At 40.8% G+C, this 26,985-nt stretch overlaps 1 protein-coding gene across 1 annotated transcript; it reads right to left on the reverse strand.

The window, feature by feature from the left end:
* Positions 1-3,069: 3,069 nt before the first annotated feature.
* Positions 3,070-26,338, reverse strand: MRPS31 (mitochondrial ribosomal protein S31). Its single transcript, XM_082304867.1, has 7 exons — positions 26,199-26,338; positions 23,921-24,196; positions 23,095-23,253; positions 17,335-17,481; positions 14,152-14,225; positions 9,679-9,822; positions 3,070-4,472 (listed from the first exon to the last, which is right to left on the reverse strand). Exons 1-7 carry the CDS (start codon positions 26,327-26,329, stop codon positions 4,261-4,263), a joined length of 1,143 nt encoding a protein of 380 aa, XP_082160993.1. The 5' UTR covers positions 26,330-26,338; the 3' UTR covers positions 3,070-4,260.
* Positions 26,339-26,985: the final 647 nt, after the last annotated feature.

Below are 26,985 nucleotides of genomic sequence, written 5' to 3' on the forward strand. Positions count from 1 at the left end.
ACACGCGCAAGATTTTCCTCTCTATTCAACCCATTCATTTTAGCTCCTCTGCCGGGTCAGAAGGGTTAAATTAAGCCACTGCCATCTTTCTTCCAGTGCTCGGGTAAATGTTCAAGGAGTACAACCCCCCTGTTAGGCACAGGCCACATCAGTGTCGTGGTGTAATTGTTTGGTAGGGGTTAACGCCAAGAGCTGAAGTCCCAGCACCGATAACCTTGCAACCAAACCATACAATCATTACTCCAGCTTCTTCCTAATACCACGCTGGGGAGCAAACGCTCACACTTGCTCCATAGCGGGGGAAAAAGTGCTTCATCAAGGCTGATTTCTAGCAAACTATTCATACCAAATCGGTTGGAGAAGACCAAGGGTGCCGTCAGATGTCAGAGACAAGGTCTGGGCTGGCGTACAACCCAAGGGGCTGGCACGTACACCTCACTGAGAGCCCCTGCGTTAACACCATAAATTATTCAGCCCTTCATAGGGTTTTCACCCTACTCACTCCCATCCTTCCCTTTGGACAAGGGACAATCCCCGAGAAGTTTGTTTTTTTCCCAGCCCAAATTCTGACCTGCCCAGTTAGGAGGGGGAGACACGGAGCTGGGTTCATACTGGGTTGTGAGCAAGTGCTTTGGATTTAACTTAACTTTGATAATCAGTTCGACCATTGGCGGGGCACGGCAAGATCAGCCCTTGGGAAGCAGAAGTAAAGACATTACAGGGACGGAGATAGGCAGGTAATAGATGTTATGCCTTGAACTTCTCCGTTACACCTTTACAAACCACATGGGCCCTTTTCATTGCCCCCTTTCTTCCCTCACTCTGTCAATGCGGAGTCACTGCCCTCTGCCAGGTCTCCTACCCGCACCAGTGCCTCCATCTCCTCCAAGATGGCCAGAGACCCTCTGGAACCACCGCGGCAGCACCAGAGAGGTGGAAAATGGAGACTACCCAGGTGTGATGGAAAGGGAGGGAAAAGGAGCTTGGACTTGTTCACAGTGTGGCAGCCAACCTGGGGAAGCCATGACCATCATTCACAGCGCTATCAACAGTTACCACTGTCACCACCAGTGAGTCTCTACGCCTTTGCAAGCAGCTTTGCAGTAGCTCAGCCATCTTCGCTTAACAAGATGTTCTCCTTCTGCTACATACCCGTTGTAGCCATCCCAGAGGAAAAAACTGTCACCTAAAAATTGCACATGGACAATGTTCCCCCAAATCATGGCTCTGGGTCGGTCGGCTCCATCTTCTTGCTCTTCTCAGGGCAGCATCAACTGCCCCAGCCCTCCCAAAGCCAGACAGCTTTCCAACGCAGGTGTCATGGAGGTATAGCATTAGCAGCGCATTAACAAGACCTCAGCTTCATGCATAAAGAAGGAAATGTAAGACCGCAGAAGATAACAAACACTATTTCGCCTTGGACAGATCCTAATGCTGAGTCCATTAAGTTACACGTAATACCACCTAACCAGTTACAAGAGGGGGAAAACCAACCATCACAAGAAAAGCCCGAACGACTCCAGCGTGGGAATTACTAGCTGCAGCACTCGCTCTGCTCTGAACAACAGCGGACAGCTTTTATCCTTTGGGCTGCAAAAGAAAAGGGGTGATTTTTCTGCTTCTAAGTGACTAATCTGTAAGCAATGCTTTAAATTCCTGCGAGCTGGCTCCTTTGGAACTACCAAAAAATCCACACACATAAAAGCCCTGCCACTTGGGCTCTCTTAACGTGCCTTGACCAGACCCAGTAAGGATCCAAATGTATGTGCAGCTAGGTCTGATTATTCAAATCCTGTTGCCTAGTATTAACTCTCAAATCTATATTTAAGCACCTAAGTAGGAATTACTACAGCTTTCCAAAGATCCTAAGCACCAAGAGCTCTTGTTAAGAGCTTGACGAAGTACCGACCTCCTAATGAATCTGTTTAAATGCTAACATTCACCTCGCTCCCAGTGCTGCGCAATCCAATACTTTCCTGCACAGCTAACGCTCCCGAACGTCTTCCAGTAAGAGCCAAGCCTGCGAGTGTCTCGTCTTTCATATCAAAACACAGGTTAGATCAAATACACAGAGGAGCTATTTCTAAAAGCCTGTGGTGAATTCAAAGTCACTGTACCTTGTTTTAGAAAAGGCTTGAAATACAGCAGAACACAGGCTGGGCATCATAGTTTGGTAGAAATTTGGGAAGAATGGTATTTTTGAAGTAAAACGTATCTGGCCATTAAACCGAAAATTAAAACTATCCTGGTACTAAATGTAGATATTCGATATAATTCTCACTCTCTCCATTCCAAAGTGTCGTGGTTTAACCTGGCAGGCAGCTAAACACCACACAGCCGTTTGCTCGCTTCCCTCCTCTGCCCAGTGGGATGGGGGGAGAGAACTGGGAAAAAAAAAAAGAAGGGAAAAAAAGTAAAATTCAGGGGTTGAGATAAAGACAGTTTAATAGGACAGAAGAGGAAGGGAAAATAATAAATAATTAATAATAATAATAATAATAATATATACAAAACAAGTGATGCACAATGCAAGCCCACCACCCGCTGACCCATGCCCAGCCAGTTCCTGAGCAGCAGTTTCCCCCCAGCCAACTCCCCCCTAGTTTATATGCTGAGCATGACTTCGTACGGTTGGAATATCCCAGTTTATATGCTGAGCATGACGCCATATGGTATGGAATAGCCCTTTGGCCAGTCTGGGTCAGCTGTCCTGGCTGTGCTCCCTGCCAGCTTCTCGCTGGCAGGGCATGAGAAGCTGAAAAGTCCCTGACTCTGTGTAAGCACTGCTCAGCAGTACCTAAAACATCAGTGTGTTATCAACATTATTCTCATCCTAAATCCAAAACACAGCACTATACCAGCTCCCCAAAAAACCAAAAATTAACTCTATCCCAGCCAAAACCAGGACACAAAGACAGGAAGCCTCTGAAAATGTCTGCAGAATTTGAACCTTGCTGTTCTTACAGCTAGAAAGTCAAAAAGCTGCTTTTCCCTTCTACAGCCCAGGTCTCGCTCGTTGCCAGACAGGAAAATTCACGTCCTGCAGATGAGCAGACCACAGCAACAATATTCCAACTCATAGAAAAAGGCCAACTCTTTATTTTTCATTTGCTTTCTTGTAATTCTGATTTAAAAATCACTTTGCCTATGAAGCAAGATGTGATCCAGGATTCTGAATGACCAAGTGAGTAATTCTGGATGAAAATTTAATAAAAGACAACTGAAGTAAAATATATTGCAATGGCTTAACAGATACGAAGGACCATACGCATTTAATTAGAATAAAGGATCACCTAGAAAATGCTAACTTACTTCACCAACATCAGAGGACTAGATAGAAAACAGTAGTGGCATCATGCGACAACAGTCTGTAAGCGACAACTCTCCTTGCCAGCAACGTCAAGTTGTTTCTAGCCCTGCAGGTGCAGGAGATAAGGCCTCAGCTCCGAACACTGTAGCAATCATAAAACTGCTTGCTCTAACGAAACAAAACTTTATGGATTACTTGACAACCAGACCCATTTTTAAACAATAAATACTGATGGGAAGTTGGTCAAAAGCTTCAAAATGGATGTATGGATGGTAGGAAAGACTTCGCTTATTATGCTATATAACTCACCGGTATTATGCTGTGCACACGTCAGGAATACAATAGCCCTTCACTGAACAGATGAACTAACAAGCATTCAATTCAAATGACTTAGTCATTACCAAAAATTTTAAAATGAACCAATAAAGATAATTAGTGAAAGGAGGATAGAAAGGATTAGTACCATCCAAATACCAGTGTATTTAATGAATTACCAAAATGAACTGTTACTATCTCAGTAACAGCTTTTCAAACTTCAAGTTTTATCAGGAGTTTTTAAAAATGAAAGCATTTCAAGTTTGCCAGAATGGGAAAGATCATCAAACCTGTCAAGATACACACCAAGTGTGAGGGGTGTAAGAAGTGGAATTAGGCCTAATATTTTGTATGGTCAAAGACTAGTTTCAAATTTAAAAGACAACAATTTTGATAAACTAGATTTTAAATGCACAATCTACAAAATCTGTAATTTTCAATACCTTCTTTTGTTGTCAGAAAATATCTACATATACATGGACATACACACATGAAAATATGACCTTTCAGTTTATTATTTAAAATACAACTTTCAGGTCACATGATTACTATGCACTGACAGTATTTCCATTATAAGAAATCATCAATTTTGATGTAATGATTCTTCATTTCAAGGTTAAGCACTTTCCCAAGTCTCAAATCTCTTGAAGAAGTTCCTTCTTTTCCTCAAAATACTTCTGAAACCACTCAATGTGTTCAATCTTCTGTTTAACACTGAGGTATGGGTTTTTCGAAAGCCCACAGATGACTAGTTCCATGAAGTGGCGAATAGGTCCTTGCTTGGGAAAGTCTTCGAGGTGTTTCTCCAGAAAGATATGTTCATGAAATTCAGCATCATCCTCCATCCCTAAGAGAAGGGACAAAAAAAAGACAAAGTTATTGTCATAATATAACAGCAAATTTAACAAAGGAAAAAGTGATAAAGTTTGCAAATAATCTTAAATTAGTAAAATTAATTGTTCTGTGCCTTTTAATTCTTTTGCACAGTTAAGCCAACCACACAGAACTAGAAGAAACTGCAGAATTTTAAGACATTAATTTCTCCCTCCACACAAAAAACGTCAGCATAGATCATACTCCTGTCTACCCTATTACTTCCATTTTGTGCTCTCATTTATAAGAATATCTAATATTTAAATCAACTTTCTGGCTGATAATCTCGCTGAAAGCTGATGCCGGAGCGGGAGCGGGGGGAATAACTAAAAAAATTAAAATCAATCTTCTTGCTAAAAACCAGTTTGTTCAATATGTGAAAATTTTGATTCATCATGGGTACCACCTTTTAGATTGGGGACATTTTCTTAATAAATTCTTTAAGAAAACACTGATTGCCTAAATTCCACAGAGGATTAAAGAATACAAGGTAGTCTTGAACAAATGAGGCAACCTCATGAAGTATCTAATACTGAACAGCTAACACACACTTGCATGCTCATTCCAAGTCATGGTTTTAACATCCTACTGCTATCAAATGGGCACAGAAAATTGTTTTTCTAACACCTTCTAAATCTGTGAGTGTATGCCGATGTAAAAATGTTGTGTATCTCACCAGCTACTACTTCTGAGTCATAACCAGGGCAAAAGATGATGCAATCAAAAGCACCCACAGGAACACGGGACAAGGGATTACTGTAGATCTCCAACCAAGCACAGCTCAGACCCTACGGTAAATTTTTGTTCTCTGTCCTGTGGATTTCCTTTGCTGTTGTTTGTACTACGATGCTAGCACGCACAAGACAGACTCAGAACACAAACTCCTACATACAGAAAAAAGGCTGCTTTTGCAGTTCCCAATTCCGAGATAAAAAAATCACAGCAAACTGGGATTTGCAATTGAAAGATTTTTCTTCGGTTAGGGATACATGAAAATTTTTATTTGATCCCCATTTGCTATAGATTTGTAAATACATTTGCACCTTTAAGTAAAAATCTGTTATTAGAGAAAAATATTGCTTATGAACATTTCCAGATGACAAAAATGGATGTCTACACCATAGACATAAGTGTACATGTTTTTCTATACTAGCTAGGATACCACAATGTTTGGCAACATTAAATCAGGAGTATTAAAATTGAGGTAGTTAAGCCATGTCAGTCCTAGGCTTTCTCCTGTGTTAGAGCTTCTACAGTTTCAGAAGAAATGATGCACATCTCTGAGATGAAGAAGTCTCTCAGCTTGTGTTCGTTAAGTTTGCATTATTTCTTTCCTGTTCTAAACTTTAGGTACTGCAACAGCTGAAGGAGCTGGGGAATACCTCCATTTTTCCCACAGATTTTTCCCAGAAATACGTGAGTATATCAATACCAGCTACATGCCACATTTATCTCCCTTGTCCTTGAAAAAGAAAGCACGTTTCCTTCTTCAGAAGCTCTCTTCTTTTTCTTTTACGTTAAAAGGGAAACAAAAAGGTCACATCAGCTTCAGAAGGTAGGTTTCCAAGCACAGTAGAAATATATGTCCACTTACAGAAGCACAGAGATGATCCTTTTACCGTGCCACCCATGACTTTCCCTCACCAAGAGGAGGTGAAATCTCACTATACCTGGATGCTGCTGGTTGCTTTCACAAGCTAACATCCTTTCCAGATTTCAATACTTTTGCTGGTCACAAAAATCCAAGAGAATTAAACCAACAAACCCACTACTGAAAGAATGTGAATAATGCTGACAGTAAAATTCGGCCTTCTGGATGCTCTTCTTTTGGGGATATACAGGGTATTAGGAGAGATTGTGGCTAATTAACAATTTCACCAATTTTCATCTCTAACCCAAAAGAAATTAAACCATTTATAGTCTCACAAAAATGCAGGTCAGAAGGAAATATTACATCATGTATTTTGATCTCCCATTTGTCAAAGACATGATGTATGGTTTGGGGATGAAGTGTTAAGTCCAAACATTTCAGTTAGACCACATACTTCAGTCCTCAAAAAAGTAAAGTGTGCATCACAAAAAGAGACCGCAATTGCCCAAAGCATCAGAGGCTGAGACCTCTGGTGGGAACTGATTAGATGAGATATGCTGGCACGACTCCCCCCACCTCCAGCAAGTTGTAACTCCAGCTGCATGGGAAGAACAAGCCTGTCCCTCAGCTCTTGCTCTGTCCTCAGAAACCTAATTTGAAAGAACATGTATGGTGGGAGCCTAAAGTAGAGGATTTTCTTTATCAACCTCAAAGCAAGAAGTCACCCACTCTCAATATCCTACTTCCAATCCCCTACATACTACAAAGCAGAAAATGTGGGGAACTTCTCTAGCTCAAACACTAACCCTTCCAAGACATGACCAACCTTGCCTTAAAGATGACATCTCAAATGCAGATGTCCATCCTTATAGGGAGTGTTGCTGACATGCTATAAAGATGACCAAGTATCCTGATCTAGTGAAAGATGTCCCTGCCCATGGCAGGGGCTTTGGACTAGATCATCTTTAAAGGTCCCTTCCAACACAAACCATTCTATGATTCTAGGATTTTTAGAATAAATCATGTTCTTACAGTAAGTCCCTAGAATAGACCCAGAATTAGTAAAGCAACACCCCCCTAAAACGGTTGTGTAACATTTGCTACCTCTCGTGGCAAACTGATCCAATGCTTCTCTGCATGTCAGCAAAACAGCCAGAACAGGACTTGGTGAAGTTTTGCCGACAGAAGCCATCAGGGGCAACCGAGGCATTAATTTTCTGAGACTTCTATTAAGCCTGTCACTTCTGCCGTAACACTCTCTGGCCAACCAGAAGCACTTGCTCCTCAGAACGAGGTGCTAAAGCAAAGTAGCACCAATAATCCGCACTGTCCTTTTTAACAACTGCACTCCTCAGGATTTGAGTCATCAAAGCATAAACGCACAGAAATAATTTTTAAAAGGGACAGAAATCAGTGTTTTTCCCAACTTTTTGCCATAGCAAGTCACGAAGCAGAACTAAAGCTACTAGAAGCAGAAGAGACAAGCAGAAAGGAGGAGGAGCGAAAACGTTGTTACGCAAACTATACTAATGGTTTGCTAATCTGGTAAAAATTAATCAGAGGTTGGAGAGATGGAGAGAAAAAAAGGTAGGTTTCTGCGTAACAGTGACTTCAACTGCATCAGATAAGGGAAAGGACATGCAGTCAGGAGCAGACAACAGGGCAGCGGGTGGGGAGTGAAGACTGCTACTGGCCACTGCGGCAAGCCAGTACGTCTAGCCACATCTTCAGATGTTTGCACCAAGGCCAGCAAAGTTTTAAAAATCATGACCTTGCCCTGATGCCTCAAAGCACAGCACAGTGCCTTGGTAAAGCACTCTAATGAGAACACCGGAGATGCTCTGGAGCCAAGAAAAACAGTTATAAGAGGTCTTCTTTCTTTTTTTATATTTAAAACTTTAAAGGCTTTCATACTGCTAGAAGTTGAGTATACATGCTTCCTCAATAGAAAATTGAATTACACTTATGTTTTTAAAGCCACATGCTTGTGGCAGAAAAGAAAAATCACACGTTTCTTGACACAGAACAAGCTGAGGTAATGTCCTCCTATTGAGGGAGATGACTGTCACAAAACTGCAAAATTAACAGCAGGAAGGGGCATCTTTCTTTTGCAGAGCCACTGAAACTACCATATGTTGATATAATTGGAGCAAGGTTCTCAAGCTTTTAACTGTGCTTTGACATACCTGACCTGATTAATAGCCTGTGGCTGGCAGTTTGATAGGATGGAATTTACTGACTTGATATTTCAGCCTGAGAGGTGATAGATTTTGGAACACTCCACTGGAATTTTCCACATGACTAGTCTTTGTGGACAAATCAATACAGATTCTTGTTTAAGTATATGTAAAGACTCTTTGTCCATTCGCCACCCCATCCCAGACAGCACGGTTCCAGCCGCATTGCTGCAACAGAAAAACCATTGGCCGCCAAAGACGCCTGGTCCACTTACGGCCCCAGACAGCAGGGTTCCAGCCACATTACAACAACAGAAAAACCATTGGCCACAGTGGTTTTAAGCTTGCAAAAACATGACTAGAGTATACTTGGATTTCTACATGATGGAACAGATCAATTCTGGGAGCATGATTAAATTCTGTGAAGAAACTGCCAAAATAGGATGAGAATAAACATCAAGAAACGATGAACCACATTATGCAATTTGCAACTCAGTATAGGACAGATTTTCAAAGACTCCGAGCTTCAGATACTAACCTGTTTTGCTTTCAGTGACTGAATCATTCTAAAGTAGTTCTGTTTGATGTCTTTAAAGTTTAAAAAAAAAAACAAAAAAAAAACACAGCCAAGCTCTCCCTCAAGTTATGAGGTCCCCTTTCCTAAAGTGTACACTTGCTTTGTGTAGTTGTTCTTCCCTTCCTTACCATGCGCGCTTTCTCTCTCTGCTGGCTTAACTTCACACGGAGCTTTTTTTCTTTTTTTTTTTTTAAATGGTAATAAAAGTAAATACCGTGCACAAAGATGTCTAGTTAAGATAGATGCCCAGAGTGAGTGAATATTGGGACTGTTTATTCTTACGAAACAGATAGAACAAAGGGAGCAAACACCTGTTTAACACTCAGCCAGCGCAGATATGGAACCGGCAGATAGCTGATCAGGATCTGGCTAGCCACTTGGGCTGAGAGCCACACCAAAGAACAGAATCAGCATTAAAACACAGAATCAGCATTATAAAACACACACAGCAGTTTTAAGATTCTCCATCCTCTGCTAGACGCTTCTTTAAAGAAGTTGCACAGGAAAAGGTTTTATGTAATAGACTTGAATGGCCTTTTGGTGCTGAAAGCATCAGGGCTGAGTGAGAAAGGGAGGGAGGGAGGGCAGGAGTTCTCCCCTTTTTGGCAGCAGCCAGTCCTCAGATCAGCCAAACCACCTGCAGAACTTCACCTGAAGAGTGCCAGAATGAGTTCATCTGAAGCACCTCTGATTTGGGACAGCTGGAAAGTTATACTAGTTTACTATCAAATGCATGACTCATAGCTGAAACACTATGTTAAAACAGTCAAAGGTCATAACATGCTCTAATTCTCAAAAAAGATAGACAGATAATAAAAGTTAACAGTGCACATACCAGTTTCATTGTCAATTGGGAACTCCCACAGTATTCCTTCTTTTGTCCACTGGATCATCTCCTCAAAACCATTTCGGGGAGGCTGTGCAGTTATTGCTGCAATCTCCTTTGCAAATTCCAGATCCCAAATTGTTGGTGAAGATACTAAAATAGAAATTTTGTAAAGATCTGTCAGCATGCCAAAGACATCTCACTAGCTAAAACAAAGTCCTTTAACATTAACCTTTATGGAGACTAATACTTTCAGCTGTGCAAATTTTTCTACCTTAGATGCCAGCATCACCTTTCTCAAATGAGAATTCTCTGTTGAAATGAAAGTCCATTAAATTCTCAAATGTCTGGTGAAAACGTATTCTGAACTCCTAGGGGACAATTTATTTTTAAGCCTTTCACACAGAGCAGGAATTTAATTTTTCCACAATCTTTTTTCTTCCTTTTTGTCTTTCACAAATTGTACATATGACAAACTCTGAACTTGACTGGTGCACTCTGCTAAAGGAATCTTGCTTACTACAGGAGTTTTCAGGTACTTCACAACTATACTCCCCTTCAGGGAGACAGCTCAATCTACAAATGATGGCAATTCCTTCCCCAACACTCATAAGCATCCCAGTTTTTGTCTCTTGGGCTTGAGAAATCCAGATTTCCTATTCTTCTCCCAAAGTCAAACAGTCCCTTTAGGGATGCATCTTTCCTGATGCTTTTTTTTTTTTTTTTTTTTTTTTTTTTTTAATCGAAGCGTGCTCATATGGCAGCAGAGTTACTCTTAAGGAGTTCCTGCCCCTCCACCCAGGAGAACTGGTCATGAGCCCAGACTGAACGGCATCGCTGAAGTGAAGGGAACAAGCTGTTACCAGAGGACAGGGAGGAGCTGCTGGGAGTGCCTTCGGCCGCCTTCTCATGTGCTGGCTTAAGTGGTGCTCCCCTTTGTTTTCTTGTCTCCCCCTGATATCAGTTCACCCTAAGCTCCTTGGAACAGAGCTCTCTATGTGAGTTCAAATGTTACAGTCCATTTGAAGTGGATCATGGCCAATCAGCTATTATTTTACTACTCATAAGTGTAAGTATTTGAAATTAAGATATAATCTCATCTTTGGCTCAGTGGCTTACAACTCAACTGGATTTAAAAAAAAAATCTCCCCCCTCCTTTAAGAAAAAACAAAATGAAAAGGGCAAAGAGTATTTTTACATACTGAAAAGTGTTTTCATTTTTTGTGTTAAATCAGAAGATACTTTTTCAAATTATTTCTTACTTAGCAGGGAAATTTCCAGAACTATGTTTCCTAGCTGCCTACTTTGATTTGAGGGCTGAAGGCAGGAATAAAATACAGATAAAAGACAACATGAGAAACCATACCAGAATGAAATTATTGTCCACATCTTAAAGAATACCTTCTAATAATGGGCTACTAATAAATCTTCTAATAGAAGAGAGCAGAAACTAATTTTTTTTCAAGCTTGCAGTAAAGGTGATAAACATTATATTTTCACCTCTGTGAAACAGAAAATAATACTGACATTTTATGTTAACAGATACTGATATTTTATGTTAACAGTTATGAATAACTTTTTCAGGATGTCAATTTACATTCCAGTTAACATTCAGGTTTTCAAAATAAATATTCAATACAAAACACAGAACTTGCTTTTCTGTCATGTATAAATAATATTTTAACTCATTATCTCCACTAATATGAACCAAGAAAGTGAAAGCAAATTAATCAAGATATCAAGTATCACACTGGTATTTCCCCGAGATTAACACAAAAAAAAAAATTTGTCATCAGGCTTAGTCAGTAAGCCAAGTAATAAGCTTCCTGGCTTAGAATATATTGTAGATTTCCTCAAGGCTACCTGGAATCAAACAAGGAAACACCACATAAAAAGCTGAAAGAAGCTTACTTCTTAATATCTAATTACAAATCAAATAAAGTCCAATTGCTCTCTTGCACAATTTGTGCACATTCTAGTTTTGTGTTAAAGAAAAAAAGCGTATCTCAACTTTTTATCTAGGATGACTACTATGTGCCGCTGCATCTGCATCGTGCTCATGCAAAAAAGACAGGTTAAATTCTCACCATTTTACCTGAGTAGATTTGATTCAACACAAACGCCAGTTACTTGAACATCACATTTGTAAAGATAAGTAAAAACAAATGCTGCATCATTCATTATGTTTTTGTATGTAAAATGGAACAATTTTAAGGAAATTTGCAGTCTTAAAATACAGCAAATTGAATCCCATTCTAATAAGCAACTTTCACAGTCCACCCCAGAGGTGGCTGCATTCAGAAAGCTCACAGCTGCTTGAAAATATGTCAATAGCACTATCTGACATTTTACTAAAGAAATTAAGTAAACAAGTTAATTTCTCCCTGCAATTTCAAGTGTAAAAAAAGGAGAAAACTACTCAGCTAGAATCTGGCAAAAACTGACAGTCCCACTCTCGAAACGGAAACAAATACGTATCATTTTCTAAGATATCAGAGAGGAATACTGTTTCTTCTGCAGCTGCTGGCTTTATATATAGTTCTAAGTCACTGCACTCGAATAAAGTCTTTTTTCCAAAGGGCCTCAGAATAGCTTAGGGAAATCAGCGTATTAAAGATGCTAAAAATGCAGTTTCATTGTTCAGAAAGAAAAGTGAGGGAGGGAGTTCTTTACATGACTTGCCGATATTCACACGCTCTTAGGCAAAATCCAGTCTGTAGTAAGGCTAAGCCTTCATGCGTGGAAGCTATCCCCCTTACGTGGCAATCAGACTGCTCCTGCAGAGCCATGCCATTCAGTGAATATGAAGGTGGGTCATACCTGTTTCGCCACTGATTTTTGGTTTTATCTTACATGACTTTTGGCAGGTATATTTAGTGGATAAGGAGTTGGCTGGATGGTCACATCCAGAGGGTAGTGGTCAATGGCTCAATGTCTGGATGGAGATAAGCGGCAAGTGGGACCCTCAGGGGTCCACATTGGGACCAGTACTGTTTGGCATCTTCATCAATAACACAGACAGTGGGATTGAGTGCACCCTCAGCAAATTTGCAGATGACATCAAGCTGAGTGGTGTGATCGACACACCTGAGGGATGGGATGCCATCCAGAGGGACCTGGACAAGCTCAAGAAGTGGGCCCATGTGAACCTCGTGAAGTTTAACAAGGCCAAATGCAAGGCCCTGCACTGGGGTTGGGGCAACCCCAGTACCAATAGAGGCTGGGGGATGAAGGGATTGAGAGCAGCCCTGAGGAGAAGGACTTAGGGGTACTGGTGGATGAAAAGCTGGATGTGAGCCAGCAATGTGCTCTCGCAGCCCAGAAAGCCAACTGGCTTCATCAAAAGAAGCGGGGCCAGCAGGTCGAGGGAGGTGATTCTGCCCCTCTACTCTGCTCTGGTGAGACCCCACCTGGAGTACTGCATCCAGCTCTGGAGCCCTCAGCACAGGAAAGACATGGACCTGTTGGAGGGCCACAAAAATGGTGAGAGGGATGGAACACCTTTCCTATGAGGAACGGCCAAGAGAGTTGGGGTTGTTCCGCCTGGAGAAGAGAAGGCTCCAAGGAGACCTTATTGCAGCCTTTCAATACTTAAAGGGGGCTTATAAGAAAGACGAGGACAGACTTTTTAGTAGGGCCTGTTGCAATAGAACAAGGGGTAATCGTTTTAAACTAAAAGAGGGTAGATTCAGACTAGATATAAGGAAGAAATTTTTTACAGTGAGGGTGGTGAAACACTGGCACAGGTTGCCCAGAGAGGCAGTAGATGCCCCATCCCTGGAAACATTCAAGGTCAGGCTGGACAGGGCTCTGAGCAACCTTATCTAGTTGAAGGTGTCCCTGTTCATTGCAGGGAGGCTGGACTAGATGACCTTTAAAGGTCCCTTCCAACTCAAACCACTGCATGATTCAAAACATACATGAAGAGCTTTACAGTAGGTAAAGCAAGGTGTCATTTGTCAGCCACTTATAGGATCTTTCAAGCTACATCTACAACACAAAACAGGAGAAGTCCACACAGCAACTGAATGCATGGTCTTGGTTTTTTCCTACCCTGCTTATGATTAGCCACCTGTTAGCGCATGCTTGTTTCCTTGGGATCACAGCCTTGTGTTTCTTCGCCGTAAAATGAACGCAGCAAGTTTGCAACTTGACCAAATAAGCTGCTGGGCCAACATACACATTCTCCAGGCTGGTTTTACACTCACAGAAGAAAGACTGGCCTTAGTGACAAAAAGCCAGTTTTACCCTTCAAGTTCAGTAACAGAATGTCCTGATTAGTACAGAAAACATTAATCTATTACACTGCATAGAAGTCTTGTTTACTAAAAATCAGAGTTACATTACAGTATTCCTTTTTTCATAGGTCTGAAAGCAGGAAGTTAACAGGTTTAAGTCTCCTTCACAACAGTGAATCTCTTGATATTCTAAAACTTCAGAACTTGGCTTCACTGGGTTTTTCATTATTGAATTTCCACTAACCTGTTTCCAGTGCATTTTCTGTTTCTGTAGAAGCCTTAGAGAATATATTAAGCCTCCTTCCTACTTTGAGACTTCTATAAACAAAAAGGAAAAACGATATTTAGTATTTCACAACACTTCACAACATTGCCAGATAACAAATTTAAAAGCACAAAATATTCTCATGAACTAACAGATCTCTGGAGGAAAAAAAGATATGAGAGAGTGACTCTCACTAAATCCTCAGGCTTTTAACCAGATAAAGTGTTTATGACTTCATTATTCGTCTGTAACAGAGCTTCCCAAAACACTTCTGTGTGAAAGAATGAGCATAAATCAAACATCATATTTGCAGTCATTTTTTACTGAAATATTTAGGAATCTGAACAAAGCTAAACAGTATCAAACCACTGTACTCAAGCAATTTTACAAAGTTGCAACTAAAAAGTGAATCTGGTGATTTGGGTTTTTTCCCTATAAAAATATTGCGCAATTCAGGAAGAGAAAAGGCAACAGCTAAATCAAACAATTCCTGCTTTATAACATAAATAGCCTTTTTGGAAGATTACACAGCCACCTTCTCTGCCATATGGCAAACACTCAAAGTATATCTGTATGATATATTTTAAATAGCATCACCCTGACGCTCTCTCTTCTGAACATAAAAATATTTCACTCCAATCATCTATTCTTAATCATATTTAGCATAAGCCTATGCTAAAAAAAAAATTAAAAATCCAAGAGTTCAACAAGAGTTGAACAAGAGTTCATTTATTATCAAAATCAATTTTCTTATAAATGGAAACAAAGAAAAACCAATGCCTTTACTGTAGAACCCACTTATCTTTAGAACAAAGGATTCTTTTAATCATGCAATCTTCCAGGTTTCCACTGAAATTCTAATAGTTCTTACTTTATGTTATTACATATTCACTGTTACCCTGGCAATACTTGCCCTTCCTGACCTTAAAATTTCACCTCTCTGCATTTACTGCAGATTTCTCATGGCTACAACTGCTTCTGCAAACCTGCTCTTGTCATATTACATTTTACTGATGTAACTACCCTGGACCTATTTCAGCACAGAGCAATCTAATTACAGAGCCTTAAAAGAATGTTGATTTAGGATTGTATTTTCCTATCTGTGTGTAACTCCCAATAGCGTTGGCCGAAGATACAAGCATGACCTGGAAGAACATTTATTTTAAAATTACTAGTACAAGTTACTATAAAGCAACATCACTCATTTCACTGAAATCTACTAACTCGATATAAACTTAGATATTCTTCCTACCCATTCTTTTCACATTATCAATAGATAAGTATACCAGTTAGATTTTCAGGGATGCAGGAGGAAACTTAGGACTGAAACTGGAGACAGTTTGCTCATTACAGGGATTTTAAAAACTATTTTAAGGTACTGTTCCTGAAGTTATATACCAAGTGCAGTTTCATCACATAAAGAGGGTGAGACAGCTTCTCGGGTATCATAAATGTTCTCAAGCATAAGTGGAATTCACTTTACTTTGCAGTATGTTAACAAATGAAAAGTTTAGCAAAGATATAAAATAATATATACTGTATGAGCACATAATAGCTCAGGTTTTCAGTTTATACTTCTAGATCATATTATTTCTATTATTTCAAACTTCAGAAAACTTTTAATCCAACACCTTAAAGTATTTCTCATAGTCAGTCAAGAATCATAGCCTAATAACAAAATTACTTTCATGTGACCACCAACTCTGTCTGATAATTATCCCCAGATTGAAAATATCTATAGAGCTATTCAGCAACTGATAATGAAGTCAGTTCCCTTGGTCCTCAAACCGGCAGCTTATAGCTGAATGAAAATCCCAGTACAGAAATATCTAAGTCAGGAGGGCTTGGTCCAGAACCTTGTTCCACTTTTTCCCTTCAACTTCCATTACAAGAAGGCCCTCTTGCACTTTCTACAAGCTTTGCATCAGGAAAAGAAAACACTGCTTGCTGGCCTTCTAACACTGAAGAGGCCCAAGAGATACTTCCCTAACACACCTTAACAGTTTGGTAGTTCAAGAACAAGGAAGTTACTCAGAAACATTTCAGCAAGCAGGCTAAGTTCTTCTAATGACTGACTATAGCCACTTCTTGGAGGTTTTTGCATGATCCACATGGCTCAATGCATATATTACAATTTGTTCCTTATGGGAAGTCACAACTCTCCGTTTATGATATACTGAAATAGATGTCTCAGCCAAAGAAGGCAGAATATTGCACATCTACTCCCCCATAAATTTATGCCCTTTTTTTCTTCTTAGTTATCCAAATTCTGCCTTCAGCATTATCTATCTAAACCCAAATGATTCCCTCAACTTCCAGCTCCCAACCCCAAGAAAAGGGGATTAATTTGCAAACTAAATTAATTATTAGAGAACTTAATCTTACTAAAAACAGAACTGCTAGAGAAAGAATATACTGAGAAGGAATGCCATGATGAGCTGCCATGGGAAAATCAAAAGACCACAGGCAAGAAAGCATAGCTTACAAGAGTTAAAAAAAAAAAAAGTAAGAGCACTCCTTAGTTCATTAAGAAATAGACTGGCCACATAAACAGCAGCAAGATAAACTTAAGCAGCACCCTGAAATCATCATGTAAATTATAAAGTACATTTCATAGACAATTATAATGTCACAGACAATAGAGAAATCAATTACAGAATGATTTAGCAGTTGCAACAAGGTAGTAAAAAAATTTAAAAAAAAAAAAAAAACAACTTTAAAATCCCTTTAAAACCCCAACGCAATGGATGAAATTTTTCTAAACACAGAACATTAATCAAAGTTCTCCATGAGATGAAAGTAAGCCTTCAAAGCCTCCATTTCCCCAAAAGTTAAGTGATATAAATTTGTATTATGCATAAGCGAGAATAATTTAAACTAGCTAAAACAAGCACAATTACATTTCAGCACCAAGTATTTTTAATTATCTAAAATTTAATATTAAAAGTGCACATTATTTGATTAGCTGGTTAACATTAACTAATGTATTCTCACAGAAGTTTATTTCAATGCTAACAGCACTTTTTTTGAAAAATACTTAAGTAATTTCTTTAAGCTCTGAAGTATCATGGTAACATGAATATTCACAACTACATCTAAAATATTATCCATTAGTAATTTTTTGCACTCTCCTTCTATTGGAAGGGAACACAACAAAAATACCTTCTGGAGTCAAAAGACTGAGGTGACAATCTTCCAGGCTTGGTTCTTTGACCATCCTCATCCAACTCCAAGGAAATGTGACTGGATATCCTCACACCTCTCTGAGCTGGGGACTGCCTTTTAACTGCCATTTCTGAAATAACATTGCTGAAATAAAAAACATTAATGTAAAAACTCGACAAATTGACAAAGCAAGGAAGTTTGTCACATGTATTAACCAGAAACTCTACTCTCAATTGTTTTCATAAGCCTCCATAAGGCAGAATTATACATACCTCACAAAACACACCCATTTTTAAGTCATCAAACATTCAAGTCTTACTTTTTAAACCAACTCAGTTGTTACATTCTATATAGATTAAACGAAAAGTGCTATTTTAGCCTACTAAATCTACAATGAATGCTTTCTTTGAAATTATTTAGTTTCCAACTAGAAGAAAATTTTCATCTATCTGCATACCGATATTCACAGAGTGCGCTAGGTGCGTGTTGCTTAATTAAATGGGGAATTTCTCTGTATACAACGAATACACTGAAATAGGGAGGTAAAAATCACCAGTTTTTTGGACAGGAACCAACACTGCCCAGGGACAGAGCTGTGCTGCTGCAGAGCAAAAGGAAGCTTGCCTTCACACATCAGCTGACATGGATCAATCATGCCACCCTAATAAGTAGGTCACCTTTCCTGATCCACTGCAATCTGTTGCATTGCATAATCATATTACAGCATTAACAGACCACATCTTCCTTCACAATTCTGTAGTCAAAATCATACGTGAAGAACAAATGCTCCGATCTCTTCCAGCATGGTTTGCAGCTCATTCTGAATGTAAAGGGCAAAAAAACACCACCTTTCTGCCTCTTCCCCTTAACTGGTAAGTCTCTTGGTTGGTAAAGACCAAGCTGATAATTCTTCCTCATAGCTGTCCTCTCCTCCCAACCGCTTCCGGCAACATGCGGTCATCCAAAATTGCAGCGCACAAGTTTTAAGAGAAAAATATGGTCTCAAAAAACAAAAATAGGCCAAGTCAAAAACACTGCATATCCATTTTATGAAAATCTGACTGAAGTTCAAACTACGTTTTTGATAGGTTAAGTCAAAAGAGATTTTCTTAACAAGAAAGAAATACTTTAGAAGATTGTAAAAGCTAATTGCCTCAGCAACATAGTAGGATTTTCTCTTCAGTCTTAGATGTGGTTTCCAATGGCAGAACAAGAATAGCATAGCACTTCAGGTACGTGCTCTGAAAGAAAGGCATCTGAAAACAAATTTGAAATAATTTCATTTTGATCTTAAAGAAAAAACAATCTCAGATCTGTTGCGTATCTCACACTAGAAATTACTCTACGAAGTGCCTACCAGCTTTAGTTAGCTGGTGTTGGGCCAGAGGCTTGACACACTTCTGAGGACAGATAATTCCTAACGTCAGTCACACGCGGCCCAGCCCAACTGCTTGGCTTGGCTGCGACCTACAAGGCTGGAGTGTTCCTGTGCTACAGGGGGATCAGGCTTCCTTGGAGCAGCTCTTCTCACAGCCCACCTTGAGTTATTTGTGGTTTTACACAGTAGGTCTGCACAGACTACGGTATCAAGCTATCAGAACATGCAGTCAATAGTACTTATACTCTCACTGTAAAGTCCTAATGTCACCCCATCACTGGTATATGAACAACAACATTCATTGCTCCATCATTAGAAATGCCCCTCTATTAACTAAAAATAAAACTACAAAGATGTTTTTAATGTCTTTTGTAATGAAAAACATCAGATTACAAATTCATACTCCAACTCCAGTGTACCTACAGTGGTTCCATATTACATATTACCTCGTGTCACAACATGAGGTTAACAAAATAAGCTCCTAGATACTTCTGCCTTCCAGAGATGGGAAGAGGTAGAGCTTTTGTAATAAGCACAGATTCTCTCTCCTTCCTGATCACCAATCAATAATGATACCACTAAAAACAGAGATCCAAACAGCTTTGGATATACTTTAGCCTAAGCTCTGAATTACTTCAATTCTTCTTCACCCAAAACAGAAGCCGAAATTTCAACTTGTAGTGCCGCTGATTCTATTTTGGTATAGTGCTGTTGTAATTTCCATTGAGCGAAACTTCATCCCACACTAAGAAAAATAAATTCCTGTATTGTTAATATTTTCCTCTTCTAGTGAACATGCTGTCCTCATGCTGTCTACAAAACAAGGCAGTGAAACAACTGCATACAACAGTGACCTCTGGAGGCCATGCCACAATCCTGGAAAAAAAATTAGTACAAACCAAAAGATCTGGACAATGTACAATTTATTTCATACCCTCACAAATCTCAATAGCAGTATCCCAATTTTCTGCAGTTGAGCATTATATGGCTCTACTATTGTGAAGGTATCTCATTTTTAAATAGTTTTAAATAACAGAGGAATATATATTGGCTTTTTAAATGTGTCAGTATATTGAATGCAAAACCTTTATGGAAAAAAATGAAAAGTTAAACTGCCGATATTCTTTGTTGTCAAATAAAAATCAACACAAAATAATCATGTATGAATAAAAGTAATTGCTTTCTAATATATATAAAGCATTTTAGTGCCTTCTGCTGGACTTTTTAAAATCAACAGTTTTAACACTGATCAGAAAGCTGAAAGTACCAAATTCATCTCAGAGTTTAACTGAGTGTACCCTCAGCAAATTTGCAGATGACATCAAGCTGAGTGGTGTGATCGACACACCTGAGGGATGGGATGCCATCCAGAGGGATCTGGACAAGCTCAAGAAGTGGGCCCATGTGAACCTCATGAAGTTCAACAAGGCCAAGCGCAAGGTCCTGCACTGGGGCTGGGGCAAACCCTGGTACCAATACAGGCTGGGGGATGAAGGGATTGAGAGCAGCCCTGAGGAGAAGGACTTAGGGGTACTGGTGGATGAAAAGCTGGATGTGAGCCAGCAATGTGCTCTCGCAGCCCAGAGGGCCAACCGTGTCCTGGGCTGCATCAAAAGAAGCGTGGCCAGCAGGTCGAGGGAGGTGATTCTGCCCCTCTACTCCGCTCTGGTGAGACCCCACCTGGAGTGCTGCCTCCAGCTCTGGGGCCCTCAGCACAGGAAAGACACAGACCTGTTGGAGCAGGCCCAGAGGACGCCACAAAAATGGTGAGAGGGATGGAACACCTTTCCTATGAGGAAAGGCTGAGAGAGTTGGGGTTGTTCTGCCTGGAGAAGAGAAGGCTCAGCGAAGACCTTACTGCGGCCTTCTGGTACCTGAAGGGGGCCTACGAGAAAGCTGGAGAGGGACTTTTTACAAGGACATGTAGTAATAAGACAAGGGGTAATGGTTTTACTAAAAGAGGGTAGATTCAGACTAGATATAAGGATGAAATTTTTTATGATGAGGGTGGTGAAACACTGGGACAGGTTGCCCAGAGAGGTGGTAGATGCCCCATCCTTGGTAACATTCAAGGACAGGCTGGATGGGGCCCTGAGCAACCTGATCTAGCTGAAGACATACCTGCTCATTGCAGGGGGGTTGGACTAGATGACCTTTAAAGGTCCCTTCCAACCCCAACTATTCTATGATTCTCTTCAGCATATAATATAAAATACTAACATATATTTGCAGGTAGAAGAAAGCTAGTTCACAAAGCTGCCTCAGGGAATAGAGCTTACCAACTCAAATCAAAGCAAGCCAGCTATGACATTCCAAGCCAACCAAAAAGGCTGGTTTTGGTTGAGGAAAATGCATTTTTCTGACCATAGTGATTCACCCACAAGCATGTTATAAAATATTGTAATAGCACATCTTAACCCATTGACCAACTATACTGCACAGGCACTGCACAGTTGCAGGGACTTCAGCTTTTAAACTTTTGAAGAACTTAAAAACTCTCTTTCAACAGAAAAAAAGCCTTTTTGCTTAGACTACAACTTCCTTAGATGCCTTCCTTCTTCCACAGCAGCCAAAGCTGGGTAAGTGCTTCAGGGAAAGTGCAATGGGTGATGAGGACAGCGAGCCCTTGTTGCCAGTAGGCAGAGCAACCACATTTAGAGAAGAGTATGTCTGGCTTAAGGAACAGACGCAGGCCCATATGAGGTTTAGCCACTGCAGGTATTAGCTTGATCAGTATCAGCATGGTCCTCCAATATCTTACCAGGAACTGAAGTAGGTTCCGATTACATTTAAGTTGGCCACCCACAGCCAATGCCATTATTGACATTTGTGTGCTCTGCTCTTCTAAAAACCCAAGTGACAGAGATGGAAAAACCTCACTGGTAATTAATAGTTTAATGAACATATTCTTTATATAAAATATTCCTTATTTGTTCTTCTTACATTAGTAAATGTCCCTTAAGTTTTTTTGTAATACTGCACACAAAAAGAATAAAAAAAAGGAAACACATTGATTTTACATAAAACAGCTAGACCTCTAACCTTTAAAGCTATTCATTTTGGCTCCAAAAGCCTATGGAGAGATTAGCTTCTGTCAAGTTCTCAAGATCTGTATTCAGGCTGAGAAGACATCATGAAAACAGAGCACACACAGAGCCTTTGGAGATGCTTGCGTGTACTACCTAAAACCACACTTCCTCCTCAAAAAGCACACACTTCCCACATTTGGAGAGAATTTCATTCTACTCTCCACAACCACCATTAGTGCTCTTGGTAGAGAGAATCGTGAATATAGGCTAAAAGGAAAACTAGGACAGTTACTCCCTTTTCCCTTCACAACCTCTGAAGAACATGCATTTTGTTCAACAAAGTTGTTCACGGAGCATTGTGCTTCCCAATCTATTTGCAACCATCTAACTAAATTTATTTGCAAGCATCTGTCACGTTCCTCCTTCGTTTTCACTCACGTAAAGGGCAGACATCAGCCACAAACATCATTAGTTTGTTGGCTACTCTGTAGGTCATTGATAAACATACAAAGCAGATCCTTTACTGAGCAACCTATAAATAATAATTCATAGGTCAAACTTAAATCCTGGTTTGGGACAAATTCATTTTCACAGAATTAATTAAAACTAAGATGATAAGCAGCTTGCAGTTCACACCGCAAACAGCCATAAATAAAGGTTTCACATTCCTATTTTGCTGAAGATCCAATTTTCTGTTTAGTTCAGCATTTCACCTGGATTTAATGCCTTTTTTTCTGAGTAGTTATCGGACTACTAGCTGAAAAAAAAGAGAACGAAAAATCTGTCTTTAGCCAGCATCCAAAAGAGCAGTATGCACAACTGAGTTTCCAAACAAATGTTTCTCATCTGTTTGAAAGCCACACTAGAAATGGAGTTAAGCCAAGAGATGAGTTTCTTGGGTTGACTGGAAAGTTTTGAAAGGAAGGGTGGGACTATAAATAGAGCTGCTCTAGTTCAGTTCTGCAGAGCTGTCATGAAATTTCACCAGTCCAGACAGAATGTCTGAAACATGTACAAATCCATCCATTGTGTGAGAATTTCAGAAGCTTGGAAGAAAAAAAAAAACAACACCCAAACCTGTTATTTTGCTAGCCTGTCCAAGAAAGTAATGATCCTGGGCAGGAAAACAATTCCATTTCTGCAAAACCATTTTAGAATGAGGATGGCAAAATTTAGGGAGTTTGGTATAACCAGACCAATGATTTTCCCATTATTCATTAATTCCAAGTATAACCTGTCCAAATGTATCTTTTAGGGCCATCTTTCCAACACAGAACCCAGCCACCTTCAAGATGACACTGCAAAATCAGAATTTCAAACATTACTGAGAATAACATTCAATATACAGACCGTAGGTTAATAGTTCCCCCCTTTTTCTGTTTATCTGTGGTTTCTTCGTGTCGTCTTAGTTGTGCAAGCAGTTCCGATTCTGTCTGTTTCTTGTTGAGTGGTAGGGAAGATGCGACTGCAGAAGCAGCCTCCACCAGTTCTGGATTTAAAGGCTTGCCTCTGCAAGAGACACAACAGATATGGAAATATGAAAAAATACAAGCCTTAATCTATTTAAATTGTCATTTCTATACTGTCATTTTATGTCTTAATAACTCAGAAGTTACAGTTAGACATTATCCCAAATGGGGGTGCGGCTGTCCAGAGGGAAAGCTAGGTTTGCCCTGTGTTGCACTAATTATCAGCTGCTAAATGACACTGACAAGCTGTTGTACTCAGGTGGCCAAAGACCACAGGCAGCACAGACCTGCAAGATTATAAACACAACGTGGTAGGGAGCCATCCACGAGTCTCAATAATCATGGTGCCATTCTTAATTTTGGGTTTGGTTCCCCCCCCCCCCCCTTTTTCCTCAGCTTTATTGTATTTTATCTGAACAGTATTTTCCCCCTCCCATTAAAATAACTTCCCACAGGCAGCTGCTAGTGTACTACCTTTCAAGAGTCTCAGTGCAGAAAAAGGTAACACATTATAGAAAGCACACATCTTTTATCCAGATTCTCCCCTGTGACTTACTGCAATCTACATCTACACTACATTCCTTTACAAGACTCTTTTCCATACTTGGAAATGGCATTTGATGCTTTATTTTGCCCTAGATAATGAAAAAGAAAGAAAAAAAAAAAAAAAAGAGAAAACAGTCTAAGAAAAGTTTCTTATACTTTACCGCTGGGTGTCTTCGGTAGTTTTCTGACGCATACTACCTTCACTGTCCAGGCCTTCCAGCTTGTCTGTGCCTTGCTTTTTTAACTCTTGGAGTTTCTTCCTGTAGCTCACTTCTACTTTCATATTACCAATAAGGTCTAACAACTTCTGCTTTGGTGTTTCTGCTGTAGCCTCCCGCCTCTTTGATGCCACTCCAGCGGTGCTGTCTTTGGAAGCAGCAGGTTCATCTTTCTCAGCAGAAAGCACGCTGCTTGTGCTGAAGAGTTTCTGTATTTTGCTAGATGATATACAAAGTTTTTTAAAAAAATAAATACATAAAAAAATCAGAAGTTACAAATAGGGTCCAAGGCTGAATTTGGTAAATCTACAAAAAACCCCCCATCAGTTACAACTGTCTAGGCCTAATGGAGTGCAAACTGAGTATGTTAAGTACATGTCAAACACGTACCTTTCAACTTTTGAGAAGGGCTAGGGCACTATTTAAAACTCTTGATTACTTATGGTTTCTTCATCACAAAAATCATGTCAACAACTTTATTTCCTCCACCAATAAATTGTGTTTAATCTAAGAACTTAAAACTTGTAAAGTATCCCTGCATTAGGTAGCAGACCGAGAGCTTGAATTTCTGCAGCTTTATGAGGAAATGGATCCTGCTGCAAGATAACGCAGTAAGAAACAAAAAAGTTATTTTGATTATTTTTTCCATCTGGAACAGCTTCTCTACCTAGTTTAACACATCACTGCAAAGAAGCTAAAACTGGCACAGTGCAGGCGAGGCTGTGAAGCCAGGGACAGCAGGGAGCTGCTTAGGATATTGCTGCAACACAGACACAACTGCATACTCTGGAAAAACTATCATAAAATTCAAAGACCTGTTCTCTTTAACATTCTAAAATGAAATGTTTAAATCTTTAAATTCATAACTACTTTTTAAAAAACACCTTCAGGTTACTAAAATAAAGAAAAAAACCTTACAATTAAATATTGATTTTGGTTCAAAAATAAAACACTTCAACAGATCTGAAACAATTTTGAAATACTTCCCCCCCTTATACACACCTCTCTCTGGCTAAAGAAGAAAATTCTGCTAGTGCTAGCAGGCACCACATTATTACTTCAGTCACTCTGCACTTAACAAATTGCCAGCAATAAATTGTCAGCATTAAACCCTAAATTTCTATGTTGAAAAGCAGCAGGAAAAGTTAAGGAAAGCTTCAGAACCACATTACTGAGAAGACGGTAGGAGTCCTGCTGTTTTACACACAGCTATTCTCCACAGACCTTTTTCAAACACCTTTTTCATTAATTCAGGCTGCATGCTCCTTAAAACTATTTATCCATTCAGAGATCTTTGCTCACAGCACCAGAAAAACACAGCAAGACTGCAAGCCTTAAACATTTAAAGCCAGTAGTACATTGCAGCTTGCATTACTGTATTTCCCCTGCCATTGGGTTTGTCTTCTGCTCAGAAGCGTAGCCTTAGAAAGCAAACAGTGACAAAAGAAACCAAGCTGCTTTATATATGAGACTATCACAGTATCGGAGCTTGTTCAAAAATATCGAGGAGCTTTGAAACAAAAAAAGTAAACACACAACTGACTTTTCATTAAAAGCAGTTAAAATCTTTTAAGAAAAATAAAAGAGAACTTCCAAATACTACTTTTAGCCAGTGCTTTGGGCATGTACAGGCAGCACCGCTCTACTGATACCCACACCATAAAATTATGCTCAGGTCATATATGCATGTCGCTCACGCCACTCGAAGATGAGAAGGACGGGCAAGGAAAGCAACAGGAGAAGCACAGCCCAAACCACTCCCCTCTACTTGACTTCACTTTCCCAATGACTTCTGCCCACCGGTGTCAACAGCACACAGCCCCAGCAGGACAGACGGACTCGGGCTTGGCCTGCTTGCTGCCAACCCCGAGGGACCCGGGGAGAGGGCAGCCGAAGCCGGGGGGCGGCGGCGGCGGCGGCGGCGGCGGGCGGGCGGGCCGGCCGCGGCAGGGCACCGGGTAGGCCCCGCAGCCCGCCCGCCCGGTCCAGGCGCCACGGTCACGGGAGAAAGTCGCTAAAACACGAGGCTCCCGTTTAAGGCAGCGGCGAAGAGCGGCAACCCGCTCTCGGGGCACAGGCCACGGCGAGCCGGGCCGGCCCCACCCGCGGCGGAGAGGAGCAGCTTTCCCCAGGGAGCCGAGCAAACCCCGTCCCCCAAAAGCCCGCGGGGTGAGGACACCGCCCGCCCCCCCGGTGCACGATTTACGGGAGGCGACGGTACCTGTGAGGCCTCCCCGCCAGCCGCGCTACCCCCGCCGCCTCCCGGCCGCTCGCTGGCGCGGCGAGGAGCCGCGCGGTGAGGCGACAGGAGCCGCCGGCCGCGCCGCCCCAGCCCCGGACGCGGCTCCACATCGTGCCCGCGGCGCGGCCACCCGCGGCGGTCCGTCCCTCTGCGCGGTCCCCCCGGCGCTGCCGGCCGGGAACAGGAGCTGCGCCGAGCGTTCCGCGCACCAGCGTTCCGCCCGCCTGGGCTCGGCTCCGGCGGGGCGCAGGGTGCCCGCTCCCCCGCCAAAACCATCCCAGTCACAGCCGGTTTCTTACAGATTTTCACTCGGTGCCAGGAATTGCAGGCACGTAAACCAAGTCTTGGGATGGCCCTTGTGAAGCGTTGCAGAAGACCAGATACCTGCAAGGGTCTCAGGGCCACAAAGCACTTAGTTCTAATGATTTTGTGGAGGAAACAAAAATATGTGTCTTAATAAAGTTCACATGTCTAGTCAGATGGTTCCTATTATTTCCATCATTGAATACTCACTAAATTGGCTCTGCGTTAGGGACACCGGTCCTGTCCCAGCGGGAGGATGGCTCACCTATGCCAGTTTCCCAAGCGTTTCCTAAGTACATGTAAGTTTCCTAAGTTTCCTAAGTACATAAGTTTCCTAAGTACATATTTCTTGATATTTAAGAAACAGATGTAATAGAATCCATAAATTTCAGTTCCAAAATGAGTCTTTTTTTTGACTTGTCAGCAGTACAGATGAGGATAAACAAAACAGGTAGCAGCATCC

Source organism: Platalea leucorodia (assembly GCF_965183815.1).
Source record: "Platalea leucorodia genome assembly, chromosome: 2".
In the NCBI taxonomy this organism is placed as follows: Eukaryota; Metazoa; Chordata; class Aves; order Pelecaniformes; family Threskiornithidae; genus Platalea; species Platalea leucorodia.